The following is a 16,273-nucleotide window of genomic DNA, read 5'->3' on the forward strand; positions in this document are numbered from 1 at the left end:
TTGGCTGGAGTGAGCAGGGGGGCGTGGTAAATACAGGAAGCGGACAGCAGCCTTGGCACTGTGCTCCATCAGCATCCTGTTGACTGCAGACTGGAAGTCCTCTGAAAGGGCCTGGGCCGGCTTCGTCAGGCCCTCCAGCTAAGGGTCCTGTGTCTGTTTCTGTCCATAGAGCTGCACCACAGAGTCCCAGGGCACTATCTTGATGGAGGCCCTGATCCTCAGCTTCCTCAACAGCTCCTGGTAGGTCTCCTCTTTAACCACCCAACCCTGGTAGCTGGACTCTGCCTCCACACACAGGAATTTTCTCATTTTGGCATGGCGCCATCTGCTGGCGATATTGATAACACACGCTATCTGCAGCAGGAAGAGACTGCACACGTCCACGGAGGCTGCAGACCTGCTGCTCAGCTGCAGCAGGTTGAGGGGCCACACTTCGATGATCCTCGCGGCCCCGTCCGTCTTGGTCCCCATGCCCTCTCCCTGCAGCTGGAAGAAATGGCGGGCCAGACACACGTTCTTACTCATCTTGATGGCATCCGAGATGATTCCCACATACTCCACATGGCAGACCGGGGGAAGTGGGCTGCAGAGAGGGCAGATCCACCCTAAAATCACCCCCACCAGACCCTTTTGACTCACAAAAGGCAGGGTCTTAAAGTATAATCACAGTTATCGTGAACAGTGTGGTCTATTTATTGTTTGTGTTTAACTTTATTTGTGTGATCACCAGCCAACGAAGACTGGACTTTAGGGGGAGTGTCCTGTGATAATTAGCCAATCCATAAGGAGGGTAGAAGGTTAATGAACCTCCCTTTCATCTGGTCTACATACAATACTGTATGTCCTCTGACACTGCACATTGCTTAATCTGACACCCTCACACATCTTTGAACTCTGTATTCATTCACAGAACATCTCCCTCCTTCTCGTCAGAGGAGTAGACAATGTCCTCATGCAGCACTCCAGCCTTCTCATGTTGCATTGAATCCTCTTCGCGCAATATTCTATCTAGCCAAGGAGAGGCGCTGTAATCACAGATGACGAACTACCTCTAATTGTTGGATGACTATGTTGTAAAATCTTTCAATTAGTTATATTTCGATATAGTTCAAATGTTGGGAGAGTTGGTCGATTGCGCTATTAACAACTTAACCGGAGGATGCACCACTTCAACGACCCAAAACCAAAGGTTATATTGTTGTTGAGGACAGTGGCGTTTTATTCTGACTGACTGGTTAGCTGCTAGCCAACAGTTGGAGTTGCTAGCTACCCAGCTAGCTAATCTTAAAAAGTCACGTCTCCAGCTGGCCTGCTAACCTAATTTACGTTAACATTTATTGTAAGGGATATATCTTGCTAGTTTTGTGTTTTTCAATGCGTTGTTTGTTTAGCCTTTGTGCAACCATATGAATTGGGTTTCTAGGTGTTTTATTATAAGGTTAGCTTGCTAGCTAGCTACGAATAGTCGCTTGCAGTAACTGGAGCCAAAAGTCTGACTTCATTTAACAAAAATGAGATAGAAGGAAGACACCAAGTACATTTCCCGCTGATTTTAGCGGCTCTGAATTGGATCGAAAGCTTTGTGTGTGAGGCCTGCAGGTCGGGCTTTCACCGAGCTAGATTAGGGCCGTACGCCGCCTGTGAACACTCTTAGGCCGACAGCTCGCGCTGCTAGGCTGGAGGCCGGGGATTTCAACAAATGGAACGAATGGAAGTGGACCAGTGCGCAGGCGCAACTACCGGGAGCGGAGGAGGGGCCCTTCGTAGATCGAACAGCGCCCCCATGATCACAAGTGTCAGGTCAGTGAAATTAATATTCTCTTTGAGTGAATGCAACTGTATGTCATTTTGTTTTTCATGTCTGCTTTGGAATGACTGAGTTTTATTGTATTGTTTGTTTCCCTCCGTGTAACAGTGATGGTATGACAGTGTTCAGTCCAACTAGTTCAGCCCGGTATCGGCGGAGCAGTGTCTCTGTGAATCCCAGTTGCCCTTATCGGGTGAGTGAGTGAGTGTGTGTGTGTGTGTGTTCTGTCTGACTAAGTTGGTGTTGAAATGCCTTCAGTGTTTTCTGATCTCTCAATCTCCATGTATTTCTGTCTGTCTCTGGTCGCCTGTCTGTTATCATTCAGTATTCTGTCAGTTACTCCGTCAAGAAGAGGCCGACAATAATACCTCCAGTCTTGTTTCCACAGGCCGTCCCCTTGTCCCCTTTCTCATTGGGTGGTGAGAGACCAGACCACAAAAGGCAGGTGAGGACAAGGTTAGGGATATTTGTGCAAATGCCTGCCTCTGAGTAATGATGCTGGTTTGAGTGTTTGCTTATGCATTAGCCTGTGTGTTAGTACAGTTCTGTGTGAGGTTATCTTATGTGAGTGCTCACATTGGTGTTTCAGAGTGTGTGCAGCATGCTGTAGTATGTGTGGTGTATGACCACTGACTAAAAGTTTTTATTTTTGTTCCAGGTTGAGAATATGGAGATGACACTCAGGGGGAGTCTTCAGAGACTAAGGTATGGTAGTAAAACGCTGTACAAATGCACATACATACACACTACTATGTTTTCTCTCTCTCTTGCTGTAGTGCTTCAAACCTGGTCCCTCCTCCTGTCAGTCACTGGCATGACCATTCATCAGGGGTGAGTACTCCCTCTGTGTTCTGCATGTGACTGTAGGGCTTTGTTATACCAAAGCATGGACAGAGGTGTAATGAATGAATGAATGATTAATAAATAGATGGATAGAGGCTTCTGACCATTATTTATTTATTTATCTTGGTCCGCTGTCTTTCACAGGGTTTCCATTCACAGGACAGTGGTGTCACACCCAATTCGTCCCCTAGTCCAACTCGAAGGTTTAGGGGGTAAGTTGAGTTCCACGCTGTATGGCAAACTAAATTGAGTGCAGATTCATTGCCATCCTATGATTGTGGACTGACACTGTGTCCACACCATCTTAACACAAAATGTGTCCCCCCACCAGGCCTACAGTCAGTTCTACTGTGAGATGGCCTGCCCTGACTCCACTGAAAAGGAAAGGTAAGAACGGTGCTTCAAGAATAGTGCTTACTTTGCTCAGTCTTGGTGTGTGCGTGTGTTTGTCTGTGTCCTCTCCTCCATCCTGTTGTTCTGCCATGTAGGAGGAGTGGAGTCTGATGGCCCCCCCAAGAAGCTGTTTGTTGCCGGGGTAACAGAACCTGCTCACCGGACTAGTTACACAGTCAGGTGAGAACTAGAAACATACGCACACAAACACACTCTTGCAAATATGGTGCTAGCTGCATCTCTGTTAACCTCTTTCTATATTTCCTTCTTTCCCCCTCCCCCAGTGTGTCCCAGGCGTCAGCAGACTCTCCTACAGGTGGTGTGTCTGTGTGTGATGCCAGTCCCCAGGGTAGTCCACTGTCCCTGTCTCCTCCCCCCTCTTACCAGCCCAACATCTAGACACCCCAACACTAGGAGCCTATCATAGACCAGGACTACAGTCAGCCTGTCAGGGCCCTGGATCCCTCTCAACACAGCCCCACCCACCCAGTCCACCTACAGAGCCTGGGAATCAACTCAGTAAGCCTATCAGAACCTTAGTTTCTACGCAATTTGCCTATCAGGGAGCACTCCTCTCTCTCAAACCATCAGAGCCTTGGGGAAACATATTCCTTGGCTCCTGAAGTAATCAGATCTGGATTTGTAATCAAGATAATATCTAGATGTTATACAAAGACTGCCACCTGTGCTTTGTTAATCAAAAGGTTGCAGGAAATGCCTTGCTAAAGGAGTTGGTGACCAGTGCATTGTAAGGTATTGTCAGTGTGAAGAGATTGTGATGACAATGGGAAAGAACTTAGAAAATAATGGACTTCTGGACTCACTTTTCGCTGTAGTTGACATGTGGGTTGTGTTGTGATAACCAATGTCAACTATGGTTGTAATTTTCCTTGTTGGGATTTTCTTTTTCTCATATCCAGAGGTGTTACTGGTACTGTAAAACAGAATGACTTCCAATAGTCTTCCAATAGTCAAGAAAAGGCCTTGTCTGAAGTTGTGTTCAGGGGTAACGGTGAAGGAACGTTATATCCCACTGAGCGGGACCCAATGGTCCAGTATTCTTTGATAGTCCAGAAGTTAGCGCTCAAACATGAGACATTAAGTCACCACAGCGGACTGCCGAGCCGGTGTATATGTGAATAGTGTATTGACATGTGAATATGAGGATATAACCAGGGCTGCCTTTATGGCCCCTCACTTTCTCTGGCTGTGGGGGTTTGTACTGTAAATATAGAATCCCCAAGCAAAGCTCTGCCCAGAGGACCCTCCCAATCCTGGTCCTTAAGGGCCCAATCCTAATGATTGTTCTGCGTGGATACTGGTAACTCAAATTTTAGCACAAATCTGTCATTAACATGACAGAGCAATTCCACTGTATCAGAGTGACACAAACCATGTTTCCATCCAGTTTTTATGCCAGTAAAGTCATATTGTATAAAAACAATTTTTTTACGGCAGCTGTGATGGTAACAGGATGTTTCAGTACAATTTCCTAAATGCCGACAGATAATTTGTTAATTCGACATGATGGGATCTTTTTGTCTGTAAAATAAATTATGCGAGAAATGGCTTTATGCGCTAATATTGATAAAATAACCATCTTATCGAAGTAAACTTGGAGTCACACGATGACGTGTTGTCCTCCCACTACAACTCAGGGAAACAATGCAGTTTATTAGCCTACAGATGAAATAAGTTATGAACTTCACAGGGTGGGGAAAGTGCACAATGTTCCTTTGTAATAAATATCGAGAGTCTTATTCTGGTAACATGATGATCGATACTTGACTGCCATTTTGACAAATAAAAATATTCTGCCTCTTATCCATAATAATCTCATCATGTAGACTAGGCAACCTGCATTGTATTGGCTAGAGCGCAGGTGCCAAGACCAGAGTAGGCACATTTGCTATTTAACACAACTGTTTGTGACCAAAGTATTGGTAGAGGGAAAACTTAAGCGAAAAAGTATGTTTTGTGTGCACTGTTATCACACACCGATTATTATCGGTCAGTTTGGTGGAAACACCACCGTATTTTAGAATATTCAAATGATAATCTGTCACCAATTGGATGGAAACCTAGCTACAGACTCAGATTTTTCTATTTAAAATGTCAAACACCATACAACTCTATGCACAAGGACTACTTTGAACAATTTCACCAGAAAATTTTACAACACATTTACTTGATGAAGGAATCACCTCTTGACAGGTGTGTGTGTGTGTGTGTGTGTGTGTGTGTGTGTGTGTGTGTTCTTTAGTTAGATAGAAAGGACCAGGACTGGGGATCTCAGTCCTCTGGGTAGAGCGTGATATTACCCTTTTTCTATATGAGTACTTTAACAGAGGTAGTCTGTGGGGTGTTAACATAAAATTTTTCCCATGAATTACATTGCTGACCGGTCTTATTCAAATTCTGTAAAGTGGTATGGTTATACATGCTCAGTACCCTGGTAGATAACATAAGTGACATCAAGGGCATATCATGCTGTTTGGGTTGATGTAATTTATGGGAAAGTTATGTGGTTTTTAACTGACTATGTGACCTCCAGACCTTTTGACTTGTGAAATATATAGTCTATATAAGCTGCAGTGTCTTATACAAAAACAGAATGTTATCGACAGTAACTGTAATACTCTTAATTCAAATACCCTTTCCAGAGCTGAGTTTTACAGCAAATGTCTCCTTTTTGTAGACCTTCTAATTTCACCATTTTGCACAGTATTAGTTTCACATTATTAATCAATATTGCTGTTACACGAATGGGATCATATCCTGATTTTAAGACATGCTGTTGCTTTGTATATTTTGCTTCATTTGCTCGTTTCTCATCAGGTTACTGTCTCTGTCCTGTCTCAGAGAAGTGCTTGGGTCAGCAAGGGTTGAGGGTCATCTGCTGATCTTAACCACTGATTTTAGATTAAGGAATTTTGTTTTTCCTTAGTGACAATCAGTGAATTTGGAGGGAAATAAAAACCTCCAGTTCAAGTTATATTCATGTTCACTTATTCTCAAGACTGTAGTTATATTTTGACTGCATACATTGTTTAGATTGACAACCAGCATCACAGCTCCATTTCTCGCCAAGGTGTATGATTGAGATCCTAGTGTAGATGATCAACTCACGTTGCCAAAGCCAAATGATTACCTTTTCATACTCATTGTACAGACAGACTAGCTTTCAGACACATGTATTTGATACTCTTTCCTAATTATGGGGAGATATCCTGTAAATGCATACTGAGTCAAATGACATGAACATCCACAGAAGATGCTGATCTGTCTGATATAGCTAACTCCATTTTAATCTGCGGTTAACCTACAAGTAAAACTTGCAATCAAATGGCACTAACATTCAATGGTAGTTTCACCAATCCCATCCTTGTTGCAGAAGATAAACTAGAGGGAAATACATTTGGACATGATCTGAAGCCAAATATAAAATATTTAAATAATCTGTTGATGTTCATTGTAGTTGACCCACAGGGTTTGCATGCCTTATCAGCAGTGTCTCCCAGTGTCCTGTCATATGAGACCACTGCCTGTAGGAGATAAGCCTGGGTCTGACCAAGGTGACATATCTAGGAGACAAACAGAAGCCACGTCTGGCCGTCTCAATTGCAATACTTCAACAAGGAGACCAGCTGGTTGTTGCGAGGTCAGTTATACACACTTGTATTGCCATTTACTGATTATTTTATTGTTTCCTTTTCATTATTGTTGCTGTTGTCATTATACAAAATATCACATTTAAAAAAAAAAAGTGAACAGCCACAATCTTAAAAATGATTGTTTTCCAAATATGATATGTCAGTGTTAGAGGGCTCCTTTTACCCTTTTTATTTTATTTTTTACTGACAATAGAATAAAACAGAGAGAGAGAGAAGTGAGAAATGGAATTAAAGCACATTGCCAGAACATTCAGACAAGTATTTTCAAACTGTAAATAGCTTTGACAAGTCTCTACATAAAGAGAAGATTGTATTTTTATGGAACTGTAAGCACAAGAAAGTGAGAATGTACACCTTTTAAATATTGTATTATATATAAATAAATATCATGATAAAAAGTCACTGTATTATTTTAGAAAACCTGTGGACTTTCCTTTGTCTCCATAGATAATTTGATTTGGTCACCTGTACATTTCTGCTATCTTTTTTTATAACAGCCACTAGATGGCAGTCTGAACCGCTACCCTCTATCACATTCTTCGAGCCCAGTGAAACAGACACAAAAGAGATTAATATTTTACTACAAATCAACATAAAAGGAATCATGTCATGCACAACCATTGTGAACAAAATGAAATACCAGTAATAGCTGGTGTCTTGCATTTATAAATATCAACCAGTGGTAGACAACATGTACACTCACTCTACGTTACACGATGGACATCTGCGCTGAAACACCATTTCTCTCTGGAGATCATGAACAGCATATGTAGCTGCAATACACTACTTTGAAAATTAGCAGAGCAAATAAATGTTACAATACAAAAAAGCTATACATCACAAACTAGGTTTGTGAGAAACAGCCAAATAGAAGGGTTCCTCAGTAGAAATGACTGAATTGAGAAGTACATGATGGGGAGAGGGGTCTGTTCATAAAAATACACATCTGCTTAAATGTGTCCAAAAAAGCTCTGTAACAAAGATACTAACTGTAGTCTGCTCTCTGGTGATATAGGGACCAAGTGTTTCCAACCCAATGGTACAGTGGGTTAGAGGTCAGCGAGACAGGAGAGGCAGGTCACTGGAGTTCATGATTAGGCTGGAGTCCAGGTTGAGGCTTTCTGGGAAAACAAGATGAGCCACATAGATTTAAGACAGAACTGATGAAGACACTATTCAGCTAAATACCTTGGACTTTGGCATAATGCCCCAATGTGAACCATGTTGATTGAGAGCCAGTGATGGAGCAGATATTATCATTCACCTTGATCAAAGTTGAGCTTCTTGGTGTTGGAACTATCTCCCAGTCCTTCAATGTCCACCAAGTCACTGTTCACATCAGAGTCATTCAGAGCACTGAGCGTCACATCTACACACAGACAGGGAAACATGTTAGTAAACTTGCACATACATTCAAGTCAGCCAATGTTTGCGGTAAACGCATCACAAGTATTGATTCGAAAAGGGTTAGCATATTTCAAAAGAAATGTCTTTGTCTTTTGACTATGGATGAAAATCGAATAAACTAAAATCAGTATACAAGCCATATTCATTACAATCCCTGCCCAATGACGTAAAGGCCTGTATCATTCCACTTACCTGCTGTTTTCTGTTTCTTGATGGCAGTGGGCATAGAGGAGCTCTGCAGCCCTGTAGTCATGACAACCTGTGAGGTGGGCACTGCGATGACAGTGGGGGCCACGGGTGCTAGTGCGGCTGCCATGATGACTGTGGTCTTCTTGGTGATCTTTTTGGGGGAGTCGGAGGAGAGGGGCACCCTGCTGTCCTCATACAGTTTCCTCTTCACTGTTGTCTTTATCTGAGCTCTGCATAAAACAGAGGAGGCAACAGATTGGTTATGTGATTTTCATACAGGTTTAAACATAGGATGTATGGTAAACAAGGTAATTTGCCAACAGAGATGTCAGGAGTTGAAGTCAACCCCACCAGATGTCTTCTTTAGAAAAAAGGCAGTACAGATACAAGATCAATGGATGAAAGATTGTAAGAGTGGGTGCAGTATGATGAGATAGAGGGGGAGAAAGAAAGATTGAAAGTGTGGCAGGATAGAATAAACATGGATTGCAAGAAAGAGGGGACAGAAGGATCCTTACACAGTGCGCTCCTTAATCACAGAGCTGATACTGTTCAGATCATCACCGAAGCGCCGCACAGCTGACCGCAGCATCTCGACCTCCGTCTCTGTCCATTTGGCTCTGGGGAGAGGGGCATAGTAATGGGAAGAAGAAAGGAGAAGAGACAGTAGGAAGGTTTCCATTGACCCAGATTTATCACCCCCAAAAAACATTGCCGTGCGTAATGGAAATGGCAGATACAAGACACATTTTCTAAAGATCGGCAACATTTTATCCATTCGACGGGTGGATTTTTCCTCTGTCAAACTTTCTTAATTGCGACAAATGACGACGGAAATTGTTTTTCAAATAAATTATGATTGCCGAATCATTTTAAGGGTAGGCGGGGCATGTGATATCACATAACTATAAAGCTCCACATTTAATTCTAAAGCCAACTACTTGCAAAATCCATTTTACAACTATAAATAAATTGTTTCTTTGTAGGGCTTAAAAACTATTACGGACTACAAAAGGGAAACCCAGACGGGAGCTGCCCAGTGACGCGAGCCTACCAGACGAGCTAAATTCCTTTTATGCTCGCTTCGAGGCAAGCAACACTGAAGCATGCACAAGAGCACCAGCTGTTCTGTATGACTGTGTGATAACGCTCTCGGTAGCTGATGTGAGCAAGACCTTTAAACAGGTCAACATTCAAAGCCACGGGGCTAGATGGATTACCAGGACGTGTACTCAAAGCATGTGCGGACCAACTGGAAAGTGTCTTCACTGACATTTTCAACCTCTCCCTGACTGAGTCTGTAATACCGACATGTTTCAAGCAGACCACCATAGTCCCTGTGCCAAAGGAAGCGAAGGTAACCTGCCTAAATGATTACCGCCCCGTAGCCATGAAGTGCTTAGAAAGGCTGGTCATGGTTCACATCAACAGCATCCTCCCGGATACCCTAGACCCACTCCAATTCGCATACCGCCCCAACAGATCCACAGATGACACAATCTCAATCGAACTCCACACTGCCCTTTCCCACCTGGACAAAAGGAACACCTATGTGAGAATGCTGTTCATTGACTGCAGCTCAGCGTTCAACACCATAGTGCACAAAAAGCTCATCACTAAGCTAAGGACCCTGGGACTAAACAGCTCCCTCTGCATCTGGATCCTGGACTTCCTGACAGGCTGCACCCAGGTGGTAAGGGTAGGCAACAACACGTCTACCAAGCTGATCCTCAACACTGGGGCCCCTCAGGGGTGTGCACTTAGTCCCCACCTGTACTCCCTGTTCACCCACGACTGCATGGCCAAACATGACTCCAACACCATTAAGTTTGCTGATATCAACAACAACCGACAACAATGAGACAGCATATAAGGAGGTCAGAGAACTGGCAGTGTGGTGCCAGGACAACAACCTCTCTCTCAAGGTGAACAAGACAAAGGAGCTGACCGTGGACTACAGGAAAAGGCTTGCCGAACATGCCCCCATTAACATCAACGGGGCTGTAGTAGAGCGGGTAGAGAGTTTCATGGTCGAAACACAACAATACAGTCATGAAGAGGGCACGACAAAGCCTTTACCCCCTCAGGAGACTGAAAAGATTTGGCATGGGTCCACAGATCCTCAAAAGGTTCTATAGCTGCACAATCGAGAGCATCCTGACTGGTTGCATCACCACCTGGTATGGCAACTGCTCGGCATCTGACCGTAAGGTGCTACAAAGGGTAGTGTGTATGGCCCAGTACATCACTGGGGCCAAGCTTCCTGCAATCAAGGACCTATATAATAGGCGGCGTCAGAGGAAAGCCCATAAAACTGTCAGAGACTCCAGTCACCCAAGTCAGGCTGTTTTCTCTGCTACCGGCAAGCGCCAAGTCTGGGACTAAAAGGCTCCTTAACGGCTTCTACCCCCAAGCCATAAGACTGCTAAACAAAATGGCCACCGGACTATTACATTAACGTCACCTCCATTTGTTTTCTACACTGCTGCTACTCGCTGTTTATCATCTATGCATAATCACTTCACCCCTACCTACATGTACAGTCGTGGCCAAGTTGAGAATGACACATATATTAATTTTCAAAGTCTGCTGCCTCAGTTTGCATGATGGCAATTTACATATACTCCATGCCAACAGTAAAGCATCCTGAGACCATTCATGTGTGGGGGTTGCATCTCAGCCAAGGGAGTGGGCTCACTCACAATTTTGCCTAAGAACACAGCCATGAATAAAGAATAGTACCAACACATCCTCCGAGAGCAACTTCTCCCAACCATCCAGGAACAGTTTTGTGACGAACAATGCCTTTTCCAGCATAATGGAGCACCTTGCCATAAGGCAAAAGTGATAACTAAGTGGCTCAGGGAACAAAAAAAATGATATTTTGGGTCCATGGCCAGGAAACTCCCCAGACCTGAATCCCATTGAACTTGTGGTCAATCCTGAAGAGGTGGGTGGACAAACAAAAACCCACAAATTCTGTCCAACTCCAAGCATTGATTATGCAAGAATGGGCTGCAATCAGTCAGGATGTGGCCCAGAAGTTAATTGACAGCATGCCAGGACGGATTGCAGAGGTCTTGAAAAAGAAGGGTCAACACTGCAAATATTGACTCTCTGCATCAATTTCATGTAATTGTCAATAAAAGCCTTTGACACTTGTGGAATGGTTGTAATTATACTTCAGTATTCCATAGTAACATCTGACAAAAATATCTAAAGACACTGAAGCAGCAAACTTTGTGAAAATTAATATTTGTGTCACTCAAAACTGTTGGCCACGACTAACCTGTACCCCCGCACACTGACTCGGTACCGGTACCCCCTGTATATAGCCTTGTTATTGTTATGTTATTGTATTACTTTAGCTTATTTGCTAACTATTTTCTTAACTCTTCTTGAACTGCACTGTTGGTTAAGGGCTTGTAAGTAAGGTCTACACTTGTTGTATTTGGCGCATGTGACATAACGTTTGATTTGATATGACAAGGATTGTCCTGACTTTCAAGAATGCCTGAACTGCTTCGCCTTCTTTTTCTGGTCGGCTGGATGCAAGTTTCACCATCCAATTATTTCAGATCTACAGGACAGCAAGTTTTAGCATGGCAGGAACCGTGGAGATATGTTGGCACATGAGAATTATTAGAATATGGCAAATTAGTCAATTCTTGCGTTCTATAAATGCTGGCGTTTGTGGGCTCGTGAAACATATACAGTGCATTCGGGAAGGTATTCAGACCCTTTGACTTTTTCCACTGTTACGTTTCAGCCTTATTCTAAAATGTATTAAATCGTTTTCCCCCCTCAATCTACACACAATACCCCATAATGACAAAGCAAAAAAAACAGGGTTTTAGAATTTTTTGCTCATTTCTATCAAATAAAAAAACAGATATCAAATGTGCTTATGTATTCAGACCCTTTACTCAGTACTTTGTTGAAGCACATTTGGCAGCGATTATAGCCTGGAGTCTTCTTTGGTATGATGCTACAAGCTTGGCACACCTGTATTTAGGGAGTTTCTCCTATTCTTCTCTGCAGATCATCTCAAGCTCTGTCAGGTTGGATGGAGAGCATCGCTGCACAGTTATTTTCAGGTCTCTCCAGAGATGTTCGATTGGGTTCAAGTCCGGGCTCTGGCTGGGCCACTCAGACATTCAGAGACTTGTCCCGAAACCACTCTTGCATTGTCTTGGCTGTGTGCTTCGGGTTGTTGTCCTTTTGGAAGGTGAACCTTCGCCCCCAGTCCGAGGTCCTTCAGCAGATCGCTCTGTACTTTGCTCCGTTAATCCTGACTAGTAGCTGAAAAACATCCCCACAGAATGATGCTGCCACCACCATGCTTCACCGTAGAGATGGTGTCAGGTTTCCTCCAGACGTGACGCTTGGCATTCAGGCCAAAGAGTTCAATCTTGTTTTCATCAGACCAGAGAATCTTGTTTTTCATGGTCTGAGAGTGCTTTACATGGCTTTTGGCAAACTGCAAGCAGGTCTCGGAGCTCTACGGACAATTCGACCTCATGGCTTGGTTTTTGCTCTGACATGCACTGTCAACGAAGGGACCTTATATAGACGTGTGTGCCTTTCCAAATCAATTGAATTTATCACAGGTGGACTCCAATGAAGTCGTAGAAACATCAAGGATGATCAATGGAAACAGGATGCACCTGATCTCAAGTCTCATAGCAAAGGGTCTGAATACACATTAAAAATAAAAACATAACTTATTTACATAAACATGCGAATATTTCTAAAAACCTGTTTTTGCTTTGTCATTATGTGGTATTTTGTGTAGGTTGTTGAGGGGGGAAAAGTATTTAATCAATTTTAGAATAAAATGCGGAACATTTCAAGAACTTTTAAAGTTTCTTCAAGTGCAGTTGCAAAAACCATCAAGCGCTATGATGAAACTGGCTCTAATGAGGACCGCTACAGGAAAGGAAGACCCAGTGATACCTCTGCTGCAGAGTCAACTGCATCTCAGATTGCAGCCATTATAAATGCTTCACAGAGTTCAAGGAACGGACACATCTCAACATCAACTGTTCAGAGGAGACTGCGTCAACCAGGCCTTCATGGTCTAATTGCTGCAAAGATACCACTACTAAAGGACACCAAGAGAGAGACTTGCTTTGCTTTGACAATAGACTGGTGGAAATCTGTCCTTTGTTCTGATGAGTCCAAATTTGAGATTTTTGGTTCCAACCACTGTGTCTTTGTGAGATACAGAGTAGGTAAGCGGATGATCTCTGCATGTGTGGTTCCCACTGTGAAGCATGAAGGAGGAAGTGTGATGGTGCTTTGCTGGTGACACTGATTTATTTATAATTCAAGGCACACTTAACCAGCATGGCTACCATAGCATTCTGCAGCGATACACCATCCCATCTGGTTTGTACTTAGTCCCACTATCATTTGTTTTTCAACAGGACAATGACCCGAAACCCACCTCCAGATTTTATAAGGGCTATTTGACCAAGGAAATTGATGGAGTGCCGCATCAGATGACCAAGCCTCCACAATCACCCGACCACAACCCAATTGAGATGGTTTGGGATGAGTTGGACCGCAAAGTGAAGGAAAAGCAGCCAACAAGCGCTCAGCATGTGTGGGAGCTCCTTCAAGACTGTTGGAAAAAGCATTCCTCATGACGCTGGTTGAGAGAATGCCAAGAGTGTGCAAGCTGTCATCAAGGCAAAGGGTGGTTATTTTGAAGAATATATTTGATTTGTTTAACACTTTTCTTTGTTGGTTACTACATGATTCGACAATGTAGGTTATTGCGAAAAAGTTTGTTTTTGGTGTGACGTCATTACATCCAGCTGTTTTTATTGACAAGACAGTTAAATGGAAATTAAATTGTCGCATCTATTTTCTATGCAATCTTTGTAAACTGACAAAAAATAAATAATAATAATCACTGCTACCGTTATTGCTGGACAATTCCACGATAACAGAGTGATGCTGAGATTTTCAACTTTAAAATGTATGTCAAACAAAAACAAACGACTGCAAAGTTAAACAAACCATATAACTATGCACAACTAGCAGTGGCGATTTTAGCATGTAAATCTTGGTGTGGCAAAAAAAATTTAAAATGGAATTACATACCAGCAAAGCCACTACACAACACTAAATAATACATTAATTGCACTATAACAGTGACAAACGGTGTCCACAAACTGTTAGGGCCTACATAAAGCTGTCCCAACAACAGTCCCGACATCTTACCACTGCTACACCTGGCTATCAGCGGAGCCTTGTCTGGCAGCAAAACTGTTCATTCAGCCTCATTTACTGTCTTTTTAAAAAACATAGCTGATATGGCTGACTTGCTTAAACAAATGTGGTTTCTACTGACAATTGAGATGTACAAACTATGGCATAAGGGGACGACAAGTGGATAAAAGACAATCCGTAATTTCGATTAAGACAATGAGCGAGCTAGGACGGACGTAACGTTAGTCAATATAACTATTTGTTTAGCACTTTTGAAATGTACAGAAGCAGAATTTACGACATGGGCCGTTCTTACAGTGCTCTCCCTGTACACCATGCTAGAACCGTAGGATAAATAAATTCATTTGATTTGATTTGACTTGATTCATGATGATGACTGCTAGCTAAGATTTTGAAAGTATGATGTTGACATGATCAGTCCAATCAAAACTCCTGTACATATAATATGATTTGATGTAATTTTATCTGTGGCCAATGACCTTGAGCCTTCTTGGATGGGCACTTCTATGACAGTAGCCAAAGGGCTTGAATTTTCAATGTCTCCTCTTACACATGGCAGTGACGTAAAGTCGCCATGAGTGACAGAATACTGAGCCAATCCCGACACCACACTCTGTATTTTCTGCTGGCTTGCCCCACCACCACAGAAAGCACTGACTGAGCTAGGCTAAAACACCTGCATTTTGGAGCTTTGTTACTCAAGAAAATAAAAAAAGAGACCATGTTTGTATGCGGCTCTTATTAACTAAATATATATTTCTACATTGTTCAAAACTGATATGTGACACATATTAATGCCAAAATAACATGCAAAACAGGCAAGCCGGGTCGCCACTGACTACTACTTTTAACAAAAATATATTTACTTTTAGAACATTTTTGATGGTTTGTGCTGTCATTCTATTACCAAACTTTGCATCCGTGCTATTATTCAAGTAAATGTGTTTTTGTAAAAATGTTCTGTGGAAATTGTTAAGTAGTCCTTGTACATAGAGTTGTATGGTATATTTAACTTAGCAATCAATGGTTTTTGTTTGACATATATTTTAAAGTGAAAATCAGAGTCTAAGCATCACTCTAATTAACTAAACCTTAATCCCCATATTGTTTTGAGTGAGTGAAAGAGTGTACACTCACCCTGCAGGGCTAGAGTCAGCTACTGGATGCAGCTGCATGGTAAGCTCACCCAGCTTGGTGAAGGCTGCTCCTGCTGCAGAGAAGATTTCTCCCACCTGTCACAGAAATAGAGACATGGCAACGTAATAGTATTAAATTAGCTTAGGGCCATATCATATGACACATTCACACCATGGTTACTAGTAAAATAGAGAAGACCTATTTAAGATCTTAGACTGTTCGTACCTTAGTAGAGGCTGAAGTCATTTTGGGCTGTTACTGTAGCTTGCTATCCCAGGCAACAACAATAGCAAATGTCTTAGGGGAAGCTAACGTAAGCAGGGTAGTTACAATAAAAGGCGGCAAATTAAGCGTTTCAACAATTAAGACGCAAGACAAATTCGCATAGACTAATGCGTTTACGAAGTGTAACTTTGTCTTTTGAAAACTACATTTTTCAATTTCGCAACAAAACGGTCAAATAAATTAATAAAGATTTGTTAACTAACTAGCTAGCTGGCTAGGTGACTGTCGCGCGAGATTCGAGAAAGGGAGAAGGCGGGGCCTGACTGAGGACCAATTTTGATTGGTTTTCGTACCGAAA

At 42.6% G+C, this 16,273-nt stretch overlaps 2 protein-coding genes across 2 annotated transcripts; one reads left to right on the top strand and one right to left on the bottom strand.

Moving 5' to 3' along the window:
- Positions 1–1,006: 1,006 nt before the first annotated feature.
- On the top strand, positions 1,007–7,137 carry LOC139418305 (P2R1A-PPP2R2A-interacting phosphatase regulator 1-like). The gene is made up of 9 exons (XM_071167670.1): positions 1,007–1,800; positions 1,916–2,000; positions 2,196–2,252; positions 2,466–2,512; positions 2,584–2,638; positions 2,795–2,862; positions 2,982–3,037; positions 3,139–3,223; positions 3,328–7,137. Exons 1-9 carry the CDS (start codon positions 1,700–1,702, stop codon positions 3,440–3,442), a joined length of 669 nt encoding a protein of 222 aa, XP_071023771.1. The 5' UTR covers positions 1,007–1,699; the 3' UTR covers positions 3,443–7,137.
- LOC139418306 (chromatin complexes subunit BAP18-like) lies at positions 7,096–16,246 on the bottom strand. Its single transcript, XM_071167671.1, has 6 exons — positions 15,916–16,246; positions 15,691–15,785; positions 8,832–8,933; positions 8,317–8,543; positions 7,982–8,086; positions 7,096–7,838 (listed from the first exon to the last, which is right to left on the bottom strand). Exons 1-6 carry the CDS (start codon positions 15,934–15,936, stop codon positions 7,774–7,776), a joined length of 615 nt encoding a protein of 204 aa, XP_071023772.1. The 5' UTR covers positions 15,937–16,246; the 3' UTR covers positions 7,096–7,773.
- Positions 16,247–16,273: the final 27 nt, after the last annotated feature.

This window comes from Oncorhynchus clarkii, chromosome 10, assembly GCF_045791955.1.
Source record: "Oncorhynchus clarkii lewisi isolate Uvic-CL-2024 chromosome 10, UVic_Ocla_1.0, whole genome shotgun sequence".
In the NCBI taxonomy this organism is placed as follows: Eukaryota; Metazoa; Chordata; class Actinopteri; order Salmoniformes; family Salmonidae; genus Oncorhynchus; species Oncorhynchus clarkii.